The 14,339-nt window shown below is 38.2% G+C and overlaps 1 protein-coding gene across 8 annotated transcripts in view; it reads right to left on the minus strand.

Moving 5' to 3' along the window:
• Smarca2 (SWI/SNF related, matrix associated, actin dependent regulator of chromatin, subfamily a, member 2) overlaps positions 1-14,339 on the minus strand; it is a 171,675-nt gene that overhangs the window by 63,389 nt on the left and 93,947 nt on the right. For all 8 annotated transcript variants that reach the window (XM_015492887.2, XM_015492884.2, XM_015492889.2 and 5 more), the window contains 3 exons: positions 13,510-13,676; positions 8,202-8,365; positions 3,186-3,413 (listed from right to left, as the gene is read on the minus strand). In XM_015492887.2, coding sequence (XP_015348373.1) covers positions 3,186-3,413; positions 8,202-8,365; positions 13,510-13,676 — 559 coding nt within the window. The remainder of the gene's footprint in view (positions 1-3,185; positions 3,414-8,201; positions 8,366-13,509; positions 13,677-14,339) is intronic.

The following is a 14,339-nucleotide window of genomic DNA, read 5'->3' on the forward strand; positions in this document are numbered from 1 at the left end:
TGCACTCTAAGAAACACTGCTTCTCCTGGGTGTGTATCTTGATTCTGTTACTTTTAAAACAAGTTACTTAATGTCTCCCCGCCTCAATGACCTCATCTATAAGATGGGCGTGACATCTACTTCACAGGGGCTTGTAAGATTTAAATAAGGAAATCCACATGTAAAATTACTTAACATTAATTCTTTTAATTACATGGTCTTAAAGATCGCAAATGTTAATGCTTCTTTTCAAAGCCTCACAAAAAACTTGAGTAAATGAAATTTTGTGACTCAGCACACAGCAAGACCAAAGAAATAATAGATATGTACCAAATATATAAACTTTTTTTGTGTGTGTGGTTCTGGGAATTGAACCCAGCGCCTATGTACATTCAAGGCAAGCACTCTACCAACTGAGTTATGTCCCCCACCCCCAAGTATATAACCTTTAAGACATGTTCAATCAATGATCAATGAATTTAAGTAGGCACTATTATTGATCATGGTTACAGCTGTGGTTGGAACAATTCAAAAGCTATCATTAACAAACCCTCCAAAAGAGACAATTAAAAAAAGTTACATGAAGTACAGAAAGCAATTACATACGGGCTAAAGCTTTTTACTTTATATTATGTTAAACTGGGGCCTATTATCTATCTGCTAATTCCTCAGAAACCAACAGTTCTCAAGTGTTCCAGAAATGTTATGCTATGACTTCCACACTTTTAACAAATGATTCTAAAAACTGGGCATATACTATAGAACTTATTTTCCAAAATAATTTCCATCATATGCTGAGTGGGCTTGTTAAAAATCAAATGGGGAATTTCAGTATATCAGCAGAGGGAAGAAAGAGGAAAACACAGAACTTCAAACATCCAATTACACAAATCATATGTTTAAAATGAGGCAACTGTTTCACAAAAAGAATATGAGTGAACTAGCAGCTTAAATCAGATGACGACGTCAGTTCCCAAGATAACATCTTATGCACTGTAGGAACTTAATAAGTGTTAGAAATGAGTGCAATTCAATAATGAAAAACCTATGATTTGAAATAATAATTACTGCTGAAAAAAACCTGCTATTCTAGTTCACCTCCAGATTGATTAAAGTCAATCTGTCTAAATATTACATTTCATCTGATGAAGACACAGATTAGGTGGAGAGTGGGCTCAGACCTCCTGGTACAAAATATCTGGTGAATGCTTCCTCCAAAAGCAGATGTCCTCCATTGCCTACTGCCTTTAGATAGAACTCCATGTTATCCTCTCACATCCTACACAATGAGGCTTTGTTGTCCCCAGGCCAAAGATGAAAAGATTCTCCTGTGAACTGGTAGGAAAGCTGCCCCCTGTGACCTGAGTTCCCGGAGAACTGAACGGCTGGGAAGTTGGTAATGCATTTTCCTGGGCTCTCTGTGCCCTAGTACTTCCTGGTGCACCAACTGAAGTGGTGCCAATCCATGCTGCCTTGGATAATCAGGACCAGGGACTTTGACTGTGGTCTATCTGTATCCCCCCTGACTTAACATCAGGACACAGGCTATCCTGAATGTGATAACATTTGTCCAATACACTGGTGGCCTGGAAGGCATGTGGAGCCCCAGCGGGGCTGCTTACAGCTAGAAGCAGCTGGCAGGGATTCACTGAAGGCCCCACCTGGCTAGCCTAGTGCCTGGGAGAGATCAACATCTCCTTTTGGCTCAGGAAGGCTGGAAAACTCCACCCAGGTCAGGGACTATTTTTCACAAGGCCTACAAAAAACAAATGAGCAAAAATGCAGTCGAGATCTCTGGCTGAGTACCACCTCTGCTCACAGGAGCCCTGTGACAGTATACGTTACTCATCACTGTGGTTTTTTGAAATGGCCAAATGTGTAAACGACAAAAATTCACCTGACAAACTGACTCCAAGTCTGCCTCGAATATTCAAATTCAAGAATCAGAAACGGTGAATGATTTGAGATAAAAATTCTGGACCTGTCAAGAGTATACATGTATGTATTTTTCATCATTTTTATGAAACCCAATAGATTAACTAATCAAATATATAAGGCCAACAAACTTAGGAGGCATAATAGCAAAGTGCTTTCCAATTTGCAAAGAATTCATTTCAGGATTCCTTGAGATATAAAGATCTACTTCACATTTGAATTCATTTCAGAAACAAAAAAGTATGTGAGCCTTTTAAAAGAATTTGGTTTTTAATTTATAGAAGACTTCAAAAATACATATCCTACTTAAGGCAAAATGAGATTATATCTAAATATATGTGTTGAAGATGGTATTCCATGTGAATATATAAGGTAAACTATGCTTCTGTTTATAAGTGTGGGCACACAAAACCAAATTTGTCCATCCCCAGCCAATTTTAGGGTAAGGACTGGTGGTGGTATTTTATAGTTTTCTAGACCTTATAAATATGTTTTTAAATCTATTTCAAATTCATTTTAGATTTTTTTTTCTTTTTGTGGTGCTGGGAATTGAACTCAGGACCTTGTAAATGGTAGGCAAGCCTTGTACTGCTGAGCTATATCCCCAGCACCAGAATGAATATTCAGTAAAAAAATGACTAAAATTGGCAATCTGTAAAATATACAAATGGACACCAAAAGATTCCCTAAAAGAAATGTAATCATCACATTCTTTGTACAATCTTGGCAAATAAAAAAGATTTTTTTAAACCAGTATTTTTCTCAGCCTTGGGTCAGCTCTTAGAAAAAATTTTAAGGGGAGGTTAAGGTCAAACTTGAACTAAATGAGCTAGTCTAGATGTCTGTGAAGGTTTGTCCTACAAACATGTTGAAGTGCTGTCATCACTGACCAAAAGGCCACAGAGACCAAAGGCTCTGGAGGGCAAAAGAAGAAAAGGCAAGGTAGGACACACTTCCAGGTCTCATCTGGCTGAGTTTGTACCTGCCAAGAGCCCTACCTGCAGTATGGCATTTGCCCTACAGGAGGCAGCATTTAGTACACAAGACTGTGCTTGATGGTGGCCTTTTGGGCCCTCTGGCAATAGCTTGCAAGACATTCATTTGGATAACTTTCAGAGGTTTACTGTGCTTGGGATATAAGACAGCAGCTAATTTATTCATTTTAATTAAGTCCAGCTTGAGAAATTCTTTAAAGAACAAAGGGGTTATTCTTAGTCCTTCAGAGACAAAAGGTCACTGTTTGATTTCATAAACTTGGCTTCTTCTAATACCTCATTTTCTTCTTCATGCTCCAATATGGCCTGCAGGAACGCCCTCCGCTCGTGGCTCGAAGACTTTTGATCAAACATGCCCGCCTGGATAACTTTCTGATCCACATTCAGTTTGTATTTTGCAGCTGCAAGAATCTTCTCCTCCACACTGTTCACCGTACAAAGTCTCAGCACTCGGACCTCATTTTGTTGACCAATGCGGTGAGCTCGGTCTTGAGCTTGCAGATCCTGTTTGCAAGAACAATACACTGTGAGGACAGAGGTGCCTGAATTAGCCCTGCCAACAAGCCCCTACATAAGAGGGAAATAAGTGGGCACTATTTAATCCACCTTTTCTAGGGTAAGGTTTTGCTTACATTTTTAAAATACACAAGCTACTTTCTTCAGAAAAATCTGAGGTCATTCCTAGTTGAGGAAGTTTGATTTAAATCAACCAATCCAACCAGAAAATAACACCTCAGGTTTTGAAATCCATGTCTCAGAATATTGTTTTTCGCCATTTATTATTTACATGCATGCATATGTACATTATATATAATGATTGCTCAGCTAGCCAACTTCCTGGGACCTAACTTTATTGAAGGCTTAGTCTTTAGTTTAGAAAATGAGAAGGACTGCTAGGGACTCAGTAAACTGATGAGCTTTTGGGGATAGAAATTTGGCATAATGTACTAAGATGTTAAAATTGAGTATGGCTTGGTTTCAGAAATTGCGCTCCTGAAAATTTGTCCTAAAGAAACCACCATGAATATGCATAAAGATTTATAAATAAAAATGTATCTTCTCAGCATTAGTTATTATTTATCATGGTTTTAAAAAGTAAACATTCTACAATAACATATTGATTTAAAAAATTATGGTATTCTACTGTGCATATATACCAACATAGTAACATAAAAAAATTATCCTGTAGAAAATTTAACTACACAAAGCTATCAGTGCAAATTGTAAGTTATAAGTGAGTTTGTACATTATGACCTCATATGCATTTTTATCTAAACAAGAAAAAGGACAAAAACCAACATGCCAACAATGTTCCTATTGCCGAGTATTAAAATCATAGCTGTTGTTTAATCTTGTTCATTTTGCTTATACATGGTTTAACATTTTTTTTTTACTTGAAGCATGTTAATCTTATAAGAAAAAGGCATTATTGAAATCTTTAAATAAAAACCTTTATAAGCCTATGAGGTAGTTACCTAATTTTACAGCTACTCAATAAAAACATGTCCTGTTTATTCACTGTGGTCCAGGTGATGGTCTCTGGGCTGATACTAGTTACTTGTAGACACTTGTCCCTCATCAGATTGTATATATATTTTTAGGGCAAAGGTTATTCCCCATTTTCCACTTTCTTGCACCGTGCTTTGCAGAGCTAACACGTAACAGCTGTAAGCCTCTCTTCTTGACCAGCTGAGCTTTTTGGTCATCTGCGTAGCCTAAGGAAGCAGCAGAATAAAGTCTGCCTGGGAGATTTGTTTTTGTTTCAGGGACCTTTGAAATTAAATGACTAATATATAAATATCTTCTGAGGACAAATTTTTGCCTTAAGTTAATGCAACTATCATAGTGCTGAACCACGAACCTAATCGAAACCCATCCCAATTATTTTCTAAAGAGGAGAATGAGGTAGGTAATTAAAACACAAAGGTGATGGTGGTGGGCAGGGGGACCCTGAACACCCTTCTCCAATTGTCCCTGTCTCAACACATCTTTAGCACAAACAGTTAAGCAGCAGCCAAATGACAAGCACTGTGTCATCAACCCTTTCACCACTTCCTAGAACAAGGGTCAGCAAACATTTTTGTAATGAGCCGAAGACTAAAGATTCTAGGCTCTCTGGGCTAGGAGCAAAAATGGTGCAACTGTTCTTGCCAAAGGCTACTGTCCCTGCCCAACCATTTTACATTGATACCTAAAAATGTGAAAAAACCATTCTCTAATTTGGGGTTGCACAAAAACAGGTGGCAGGCCAGACTTTGACCTTGAGTCATAATTTGTTGATCCCTGATCTTAAAGATGTTCATTAAAACCACAAAAGAACTAACATGCAAGTGAGCCTATGAGTTCCTTGGCCAAAAATGGGGTGGAGGATATTGTAACAAAGAATTGAGTGCTGTAATTATTGAATGGATTGTTCAATACTTGTGCATCTGAATCAGTGGTCTGAAACTTCATCACCCTGATGCAGAATGATGATACTTGAACACAAAAGCACAGTTCAGAAGAGGGCCTCAAGGAAGCTGAGTGGCTAACTTTTCTGAAGCAGCCACATTATTCCAGCTCCATGGGTTAAAAAAAATCAACCTGTTTCTAATCAATAGTGTGAAAATGAGCAACTCTGAGCAGTTTTATTGCTAATTCTACATTCATGAGTTCTACCTTTGCTTCTAGGTAGGCCTCTTTATCTTCAATTTGTTAAACCCCATTTCCTCTCTTTGCCTTAATTTTGATTCAGTGCAATAGAGAAAACTTACAGAAATGTCATGCATGCTGAAACCAGGGTGGTTTAAAAAAAAAAAAACTCCACTGTGTTCATTTTGGGGCTGTGAAACATGTATTAGCAGGGGCTCGGGGGCTCTGTGCTCTTGAGCAATCTAGTTTCTTTAGGTGCAAAGTATTACCTGGAAGAAGGTGTTCAGAGTGCCTAGCAGTTTCTGGAAGAGTTGTAGCTTAATAAAAAGTTAGTTCTCTTATATTTTCAGTGAAAGCTCAGTACTCATCCAGATCACTCTGAGATCACTCATTTCTGAAAACAAAAGTTTGCCCAACCTAATGGCCATGTCTGAACGACAAACAGGCAAAATTGGGTCAGCCTAGATTATTGAATCAGGTGGAAGTGAACCCACCTATGGTAGATGCAAAAACTGGCAGAGGTGCTCAGTTCGAGGAACTCATGGTCAATTAGGACAGAAAAAATTGGGGGTCTTTTTTTTGCTGCCAAAATTTTAGCTCACTTGTAGTTACAAGAGAACACTTCAAGTCCCCAGGCAATTTAATTTGGTTCTGGAGGTCTCCCTTTAGCTACTGGTCAGAAAAGTTGTGCCCTCAAAGTTTGCAACACAGAAGGAAAGATGTGAGGAGGGAGGGAGCAGAAGAGGGCACAGATGTCTCAGCATTCTTTTCCATGGGAAATCAGCATTTCCAGAAAGAGAGATTTCCTTTGGCCCTTAGATTTGACACTGTGCCAGTGAAGATGAAGATCTGAGAAAATCAGATCAAAGACAAAAGACAGCAAACTCTCCATTCATCTTCAGATGGTCAGCAATAAAGGCAAAGGTACCAGCAAGTGGAGTAATCTAAATGTCCAAGCAGAATGAAACTCCTGGAGCAAAGGGATCACATATTCCTTTTCCCTAGGGACCACATGACAGGAACTGCACCTGTGCTTACAGAACAAATACTGAATGCAAAATTGTAAAGAGGGAAACTGCAGATCTCTCACGTGAATGTGAATTCTACCTGCGCTCTGGGATGCAACGTGGAATATCAAAATACATATAACATGCTTCCTGAAGACTTGGAACTAACAGACTGTGCTGGTGGCTCCCCATGCTTTTCAAGGTCAGAACATTGCAGTGGTCATTCTATGTGAATTTTTTCATCTACAGAGAATGACTGGGGAGCATGTGCAGTGCCCAACGCAAGAAGGTGTGTGAGCCTCTCAGCACCTCCCAGGAGCTTTACAAGGAAGCACCTAGAGCACTGAATAGGAAACTTGGGGGTGGGGCAGTAGGAAACAGGAAGTAGGCATATTCTTAAAATGCATCCTGAACTCTACTTCTTGCCCAAAACAAATGCTCTAAGTCTTTTTGCTCAACCTTCAGAGAAGCCAGTGAGATGGTCAGTGATACTGGAGAGGAGGCACAGCTCCTCCTAAGGAACCTGGGTGAGGTGGATGTACAAGTTGTAGAATTCCTATGCAACGGCTGCATTTTCATTATGTCCATGATCTTACAGGCAGATACATCACCTCCCATGGCAATGTCGGAATCCAGCATCACAAAGGATGCATTCAATATGTATTTTTTAAAATCCATCTAAATACTTCTTTAAAAAGATAACTCCAAACTTACCTGGTAAAAAGAATTTACAATGACAGATGTTCCAAAGAATATGAAAATATATATTCACATATACACACACACTATATATATACTATACACACACTATATATACTACACACACACACACACACACACACAGATGTTTGGTATTGGGTACTAAATTCAGGGGTGCTTAACTACATCCCCAGTCTTCTTTGTCTTTTATTTGGAGACAGGTATAAGTTTCCCAGGCTGGCCTTGAACTTGTGATCCTTCTTCCTCAGCCTCCTGAGTCACTGGGATCAAGGGCATGCACCACCACACTTCGCTCATAGGATATTTTTTCCATGATGATATTTTAAACAAAATACACAAAATAGAAGATTAATTATCATATACTAATTGGCCTTGAGGAAGTTACTTAACTTGCCTGGAACTCAGCTTCCTTGACTGTAAAAGATGCAAATACTAATGTTAACTATACTGTAGGGTAGTTTAGAAAACTGAGCGAGGCAATGCACATGAAGGGGGGTTGGCACAGAGTAAATGTGGTGTGAGTTGCTATTATTGAGTTTTTTTTTTTTTTTGGTGCTGGAAAGCAAAATCAGGACCTCTTGCATGCTAAGCTCACATTCTACTACTGAGTATAGTGGAACATTTTTGATTTATCCTTGACCAGATGTAATTTGCTCAAATGGCAATCCCGGGAGATGGGATTAAAATTTAGCAGGAACTCAGTTTTTCCAACCCAATCTTGAGCTCTTCAAAGGCCTGTGTATGACAACCCAATATCTATGCTCCGGGGGAGATAAGGAAAGAGCTATAATAATTGGCTGGGCTATTTCTCCTTTGGAGAAATGGCCTAGTCGTTTAGAAATTTGCTCTGTCCCATAAATGTGAATGATGAAACTGATAATCTTTCAGCTTCTCTCCAGAGAGAGGCCTGGGCTCCTGAGTCAGATCTGCCCACCTGATGAGGATTCCAGTCGCTGTCAAAGATGACCACCGTATCAGCTGCCTGAAGATTTAAGCCCAGGCCTCCAGCGCGTGTGCTCAGCAAGAAAATGAAATACTGGGACCCAGGTTCATTGAATTTCTTCAGCAAAGCAGCACGATCTTCAGACTTGGTGGTGCCTGAGGGGATAAGAAAAATAAATTTGCCAATTAACTCCTGTCTGAAAATGGCAGAGAACTAGACAAAAAGGCCTGCTTCCTTGAGACATTTATCCAGACTTCTACAAGTTGGTGAGGTAATCACCAGGGTTTTTATACTTTTGAAAGGAACTCTGAATATTTTGCAATTAAAAAAATAAAAAAGGAAAGATTGTTTAAACATTTCTGACTGGGCACCCTTGCAGCTTAACAAATTCTACAACATTCTTACTCTAATCTAAGACTTAATGGAAACATTTCCTGGATTTATTTCTGGGTTGTAAAATACCAAATAATAATAATAGAAAAACCCACCCACAAACACACATGTGCCTAAAATGGTTATTACAATGGCTTAAAGCAACTTTGCTCACAGGCATTAAAGCAAGGACACTTAGTTATGCCAAGAGAATAAAAACAAAAGGAAAGTTGATTTCTACTACTTTGCTGTTTAGCTCGCTATTAGGTATGCTATGTGAAAGACATAAAATATGAATGAAATGTTTGTTATCTGAAGCCACAATAACATTTATATTTTTAAAAATGTAAGCCCTAGTCTGTATCTCAGGTTAACATTCTGCTCTATTAGGTTTAAAGGATGCCACGCTAAAACCAATCAAACATGGTACACCCTTGCGGTGGTTCACACCATGGAGTGTGGATAGTGCATGAGCAGAGAACCCCAATCTCAGGATGTGGAGCTCACTTCAGGGCACATTTGTGTTCCAAAGTGGCCAGTCATTCACATACTATCCATCTGTAATGTATTTATCCAGCCTTTTCATGAAATACATTGTGGAATGGAAAATGAAAACAAAAATACAAAGCAACCAGCACCCCATCTGAATGCATTTCACCAGGGAGTGCAGAGGCTGGGTTCTGAAAGGGGCTTTAGGCTGATGGGAAATACATATGCATGTTATATGTTATATGATACTCGCTGACTGGCTGCTATACAAATATTATTTTTACATGTTGTTCTTTTTTTTAAGGGTGAAAACATACCAGCAATTTATTTTGCAGGTTTAAAACATTTAAGTGACTAGCTAAAGGAATCAAGTTACTTATGAGGGTCAAGTTCCCAAATGTGGGGGATCTGTTTTTCACATCCAGTAAAAATAATAAGTACCCTCCTGAGAAGGGAAGAAAATCAATTCCCCACACACAGCAAATGGGGATTAGAAAGAAGGAGTTTGAGGTTGCTCCCCATTTAATGAAGCAAAGTTCTTTAGACTCAGTGTACTTCCTAAATTAGATCTCTTGTTTGGTGAAGCTGGTCAAATCCTCCAGGATGAATGGTAGGAATTTAGATTTGGGGGAGGAGCATTAACCTGCTCTGCTGAGTGAGGTTTTGAACATGTGGAACCCTTTTATTTTCAGAATTGGCTGTCTGAGACCATGGGAACCATTTGTTCATGATGCTGGAGGAAGACATGTTCTGTTTTGCCGTGCAAGCTTCTCTCTAAGGCCTTTCCAGTTACAATAATTTTTTTAATTACATGGATTAATGGTTCCCATATTTACTCTCAGCCTTAAACTGAAGAAAAAGCCAAAGAAACCAAAAGTAAAAAAAGGGGAAAGAATGGGGCTCCCAGAGGTAATGACATCTGTTTTCTGACAGCAGGATATAAAAACTGTGCATCTATCTACTCTGAGGGTAGAAGTTCAACAGTTTTAATCAACTGAAAAATATCTGTTAATGTATTAACCCATTATGTCCCATCATCCTATTTATGGAACACTTAAAAAACTTAAATTGAGCAACAAATATCACTTATGGTAACTCTAAAATAAATATTTGTTTTTAGAGTCATAGTGTTTTGAGGAAAGTAATAAGTGAATAGTGATAATATGCATTAATGATATATTATTAATGATAATAAATCACACCATAAGTTCTAGATTATGATTTCTAATCTATTTTAATGAAGCTGTGTCAATCTCATTGAGATATTTGCAGAATATAAACTTGGGACCTAGTAAGTTAAGAAGATATAAATAAAACTAATTGGGGAATAGGCCTACTTGGGACAAAATGATTTTTTAAATGCAAAACAAAGCATTGAAAAACAAAAAGAGTGTCAAAATTACTTAGTCATGGAGTTCTCAGGCTCTATGCCAGATACCTCAGGCAAACAGATTCACTATATATCTGGTGTGTATTTAAACTGTGTAAATAGCTGGAAACTTGACAAGTTATAAAAACAAACAAGAAAAGATTCAAACGCTTTTTATGCAAAGCTATAGCATTTCTTATTATAAGGTTCAGAATCAGGTGGGCTTTGTCACTGAGTCACATTCTTGGTCTTGTTTTTTTTTTCTTTTTTCAGACAGGGTCTCACTAAATTGCTGAGGATGGCCTCAAACTTTTGATCCTCCTGCCTCAACCTTCCAAGTAGCTGGGATCATAGGTGTGCACCACTGTGTCCTGCTAGATTTTCATTTCTATTAAAGATCCTCAAGTCAGGATCTTTACTGATCATCTGCAATCTTTTCAATATTGTTCAGAAAGATTCAAAGGCAAATCCTCCTTGCAGGTGCACAGAATTTACCCTGCTCAGCACTAGCATCAGTTTCATGGTCTTTTAGACTGATGTAGAACATATCCAATTATAAGAATATGATTAATAGCAAGGGCAACTGTTTAGAAAATTACGGAATTTGCCAGAAGGAACACACTAAGAGACTTTCACGATTACTAATTTTAACTGAGTTTCAGCTGCTCTTGAAAATTTCATCTTCTGAGATAAAACTGTATCACTACCTCTCTCTCAAAAATCATTTCCAATGAAAACAAAAACAGGAACGAAATAGTAGCTAAGCCTATTCATACAACCGTAATCTTTGCAGAAAATCCTTGCTGAGCTGTCAACAAGTGATTTTTTTTTTCCTGAAGTCACAATCTGAGATATCAAATTCAGCAAAGAAAATCTGAAGACATTTTACTAATTGGTGATGGAGTATGTGTGTGGGTGTGTGCAGTTGGAAGGGTGTATAATAATTTATCTGTGTGTATTGATCGATTCTCCAACAACCCTCTGCTCCCAAAATGAATGGCTGCTGTTTCTAGTGGAAGAAGCCTGTGCAGCCATCTCCATCCATCTGTAGCACTACGCAACTTACTTGTCTCTTTCAACTCAATGAATGATAAGAGCTCTGATGTCTGAACAGCAAGTGGCTCATTTATCTTATGTCTCCAATTCCTAGTCATTTTCAATTAGTCCAATTAATAATTTTAAACAAGTTCATAATCATTCTTAAAATGCTATCAATTCGGTAAGCCAATACTATTTCCAAGGTGGGGTTTATCTACTGGGAATGCTAAAACTGAGCTCATTTGGAATCAGAAAGATGCAAGTTAAACCCTGTTTTCACCATCTGACCTTTGTTTTCTCATCTGTTAAATGGGAATCATAAGAATAGTGATAAATAAGGATCCACTACTCATTGTAGAGAAAATCAATGATGAAGAAAAATCAATCAATGAAGCAGAGCATGCATCTGCTATTACCTAGGTGTCATCGATGCTCCATAAACATCAGCTGTCAGGACAGTTATTACTAACAACAACAAGGACTGCAACCAATAGACTATCAGAATTTTTCACACTGGCAAGAAAACATTAGAATGAATTGTTTCAAGGAAATCACTTCTTACCAGTTTGATAGATTCAGTTATTCCCAGGTTGCTGGCCTCTGAGAGGTGAGGTTCGAATGGAGGGCCACAAGTAGCAAACATATTTATATAGGACATCTGGCTATAAATCCAGGGGGACATCAAACCCTCCCCTGAGCACAGCGAAAGGTGGAAAGAAAGAGTGCCACACTTTGCCACACTGGGACAGAGGCTGGTGGGGAGCAACCAGTCAAAGAGAAAACAATCAGGAGTCTTGCCAAAAGAGACAGACTGTGGATGATACGTCTGAATCTATAAATTCAAAATTAATGTTTACTTAACCATCCGTCAGCTTTCAGTGACTTTGGAGGGGAGAGGTAAAAGGGCTTTTAAATCATCAAGTCTGCCAGATGGTTAGATTAGTAATACTCCAAAAGGTAGGCCAGACAGAGAATTCACCTAAAAACTCAAATGAGAAAATGTATGAGAAGTTTCAGTTTGGTATATTTCCAATTATATTTAATTAATGGCAAAAGGGAGACAAAATATTGGATTGAAAATCAAATAAAACCTTCTAATCAAATAGAAACTTTAAATTTCCTGTTCACTTAACAATAACATTAATACTGCATTTGATTAAAAAAAAAAACAGGTATTAGCAGTTCTGTGATCTTTGTACCCAGGGATTAAACGCATCCTGGCTGTAAATTAGCTCTGTTTCCTCCTCACCACTCTTTGAACACATTCTCACCTGCCACAGTATGAAAACTGTAACATCTTTAATCTCTAAAATGTTATAGTCAGTATTAAATTCATAAAAGTAACTTAGGGAACATTACCAATTTCATCTTTTCTTCCCATTCATATTTGCTAACTAATGTTTATGATGTGGTATTTCAATTTTACTTTTGAAATCAGACTAAATGCTGATTTCGTCTGAAAAATGCAGGGAACAATGAAGTCAAATCTCCTAACAATGTGACACGTAGGTATGTTCTCTTGAAAAAAAGAGAATTTACTGATAGATATAACTGGAGATGAACATTATACTGCTATACTAGAGAAGGGAGACATAGCTTTTATTCCCTTAAAATATATCTTCTCAGGAAAAGGTAAAGGATTTTCAGCATTTTCAACATGATGCATAAGCAACATTTGATCCTAAGAGCAAGGAAAATTTTTAAAATGTAGTGTAACTGTAATACTCATAAGTGACTCTGAATTCATTTGTGTTGGCTTGAATGTAGAACAACTGCACAATGATGTAAGCTTATTGAAAGGTAGAGAATGTAAAAACTGCTACCTAGAAAACTTGTACCTGGGCTCAGGATATAGCCTACCATGTGCAAGGACATGGGTTCAATCCCAGTATCATAAAAAATAAACAAACAAACAAAAAAAAAGACAAACTTTGATTCTCCTCCTGCGTTTTGACCAAGGCTGGACCTAAGTGCCTCCTCCCTTCATTTTCAGAAAGCAGGGATGCTGAGTCTCCTGCCTCACACACTCACCATCAAGACGCAGGTAAAGGAAGTTCCGAAAAGCAAAGTAATCCTCCATGATGGTCATGAGGGACGTCATCTGGCAGAAAAGCAGCACGCGGTGATTAGTCGCTCTCAATTTGGGCAGAATACGATCAAGTAGCTCAAACTTTCCTGAGGCCCGATACAGCTCAGCCCTGAACCCAAAAATGCAAAACAAGAAGACCGTATTACTGCTGTCTTCTTGAAGGATCAAGTAGCTTTTTGCTGTTCTCCCAGTGTCTTGTATGTAATAAACATTCAGTAAGGAAATGTGGAACCAATGAATGAATACCAGCTCTAAAACAAAGTACTCAGTGGAGAAAGAAAGTATACTATTCGTAGGAAACCCATAAAGGGTACATTGTACCTGCTAAGTATGACGGTAGATTCTAGAAAGAAAAGGAAACCCTTTCATGTTCCTAGCCTTTTCGCTTTCTCCCTCTAAATTCTAAGTCTTTATGTATTACATGCATAAAAAGGTTAATTTAGGGCACTCAGTGATCAATTCAAATACTTATTGAGTACCTAGTATGTAACAAGCACAATGTTGGGCATGGGTACAGAGATAAACAAAATGGGTGATTATTAACTACGATTAGTCCAATGAAGAAAAGTAGTGGGTCATGATAAGAGGGCTCATCCCAATGTTTGACTCCTTCTTCAGATTAGAGAAGAGTTTGGCAGACCTGGGTGGGCCCTAGCCTGCTGCCTCTTTTTATAAAGTTTTATCAGAACACACAGCCACGCTCACTCATTTATTTTGTCTGGTTGCTTTCGTGCTACACTGGCTGAGCTGAGTAAGGGTGACAGAGACTTCA

The sequence above is a fragment of the Marmota marmota genome, unplaced genomic scaffold (assembly GCF_001458135.2).
Source record: "Marmota marmota marmota unplaced genomic scaffold, marMar, whole genome shotgun sequence".
NCBI lineage: Eukaryota > Metazoa > Chordata > Mammalia > Rodentia > Sciuridae > Marmota > Marmota marmota.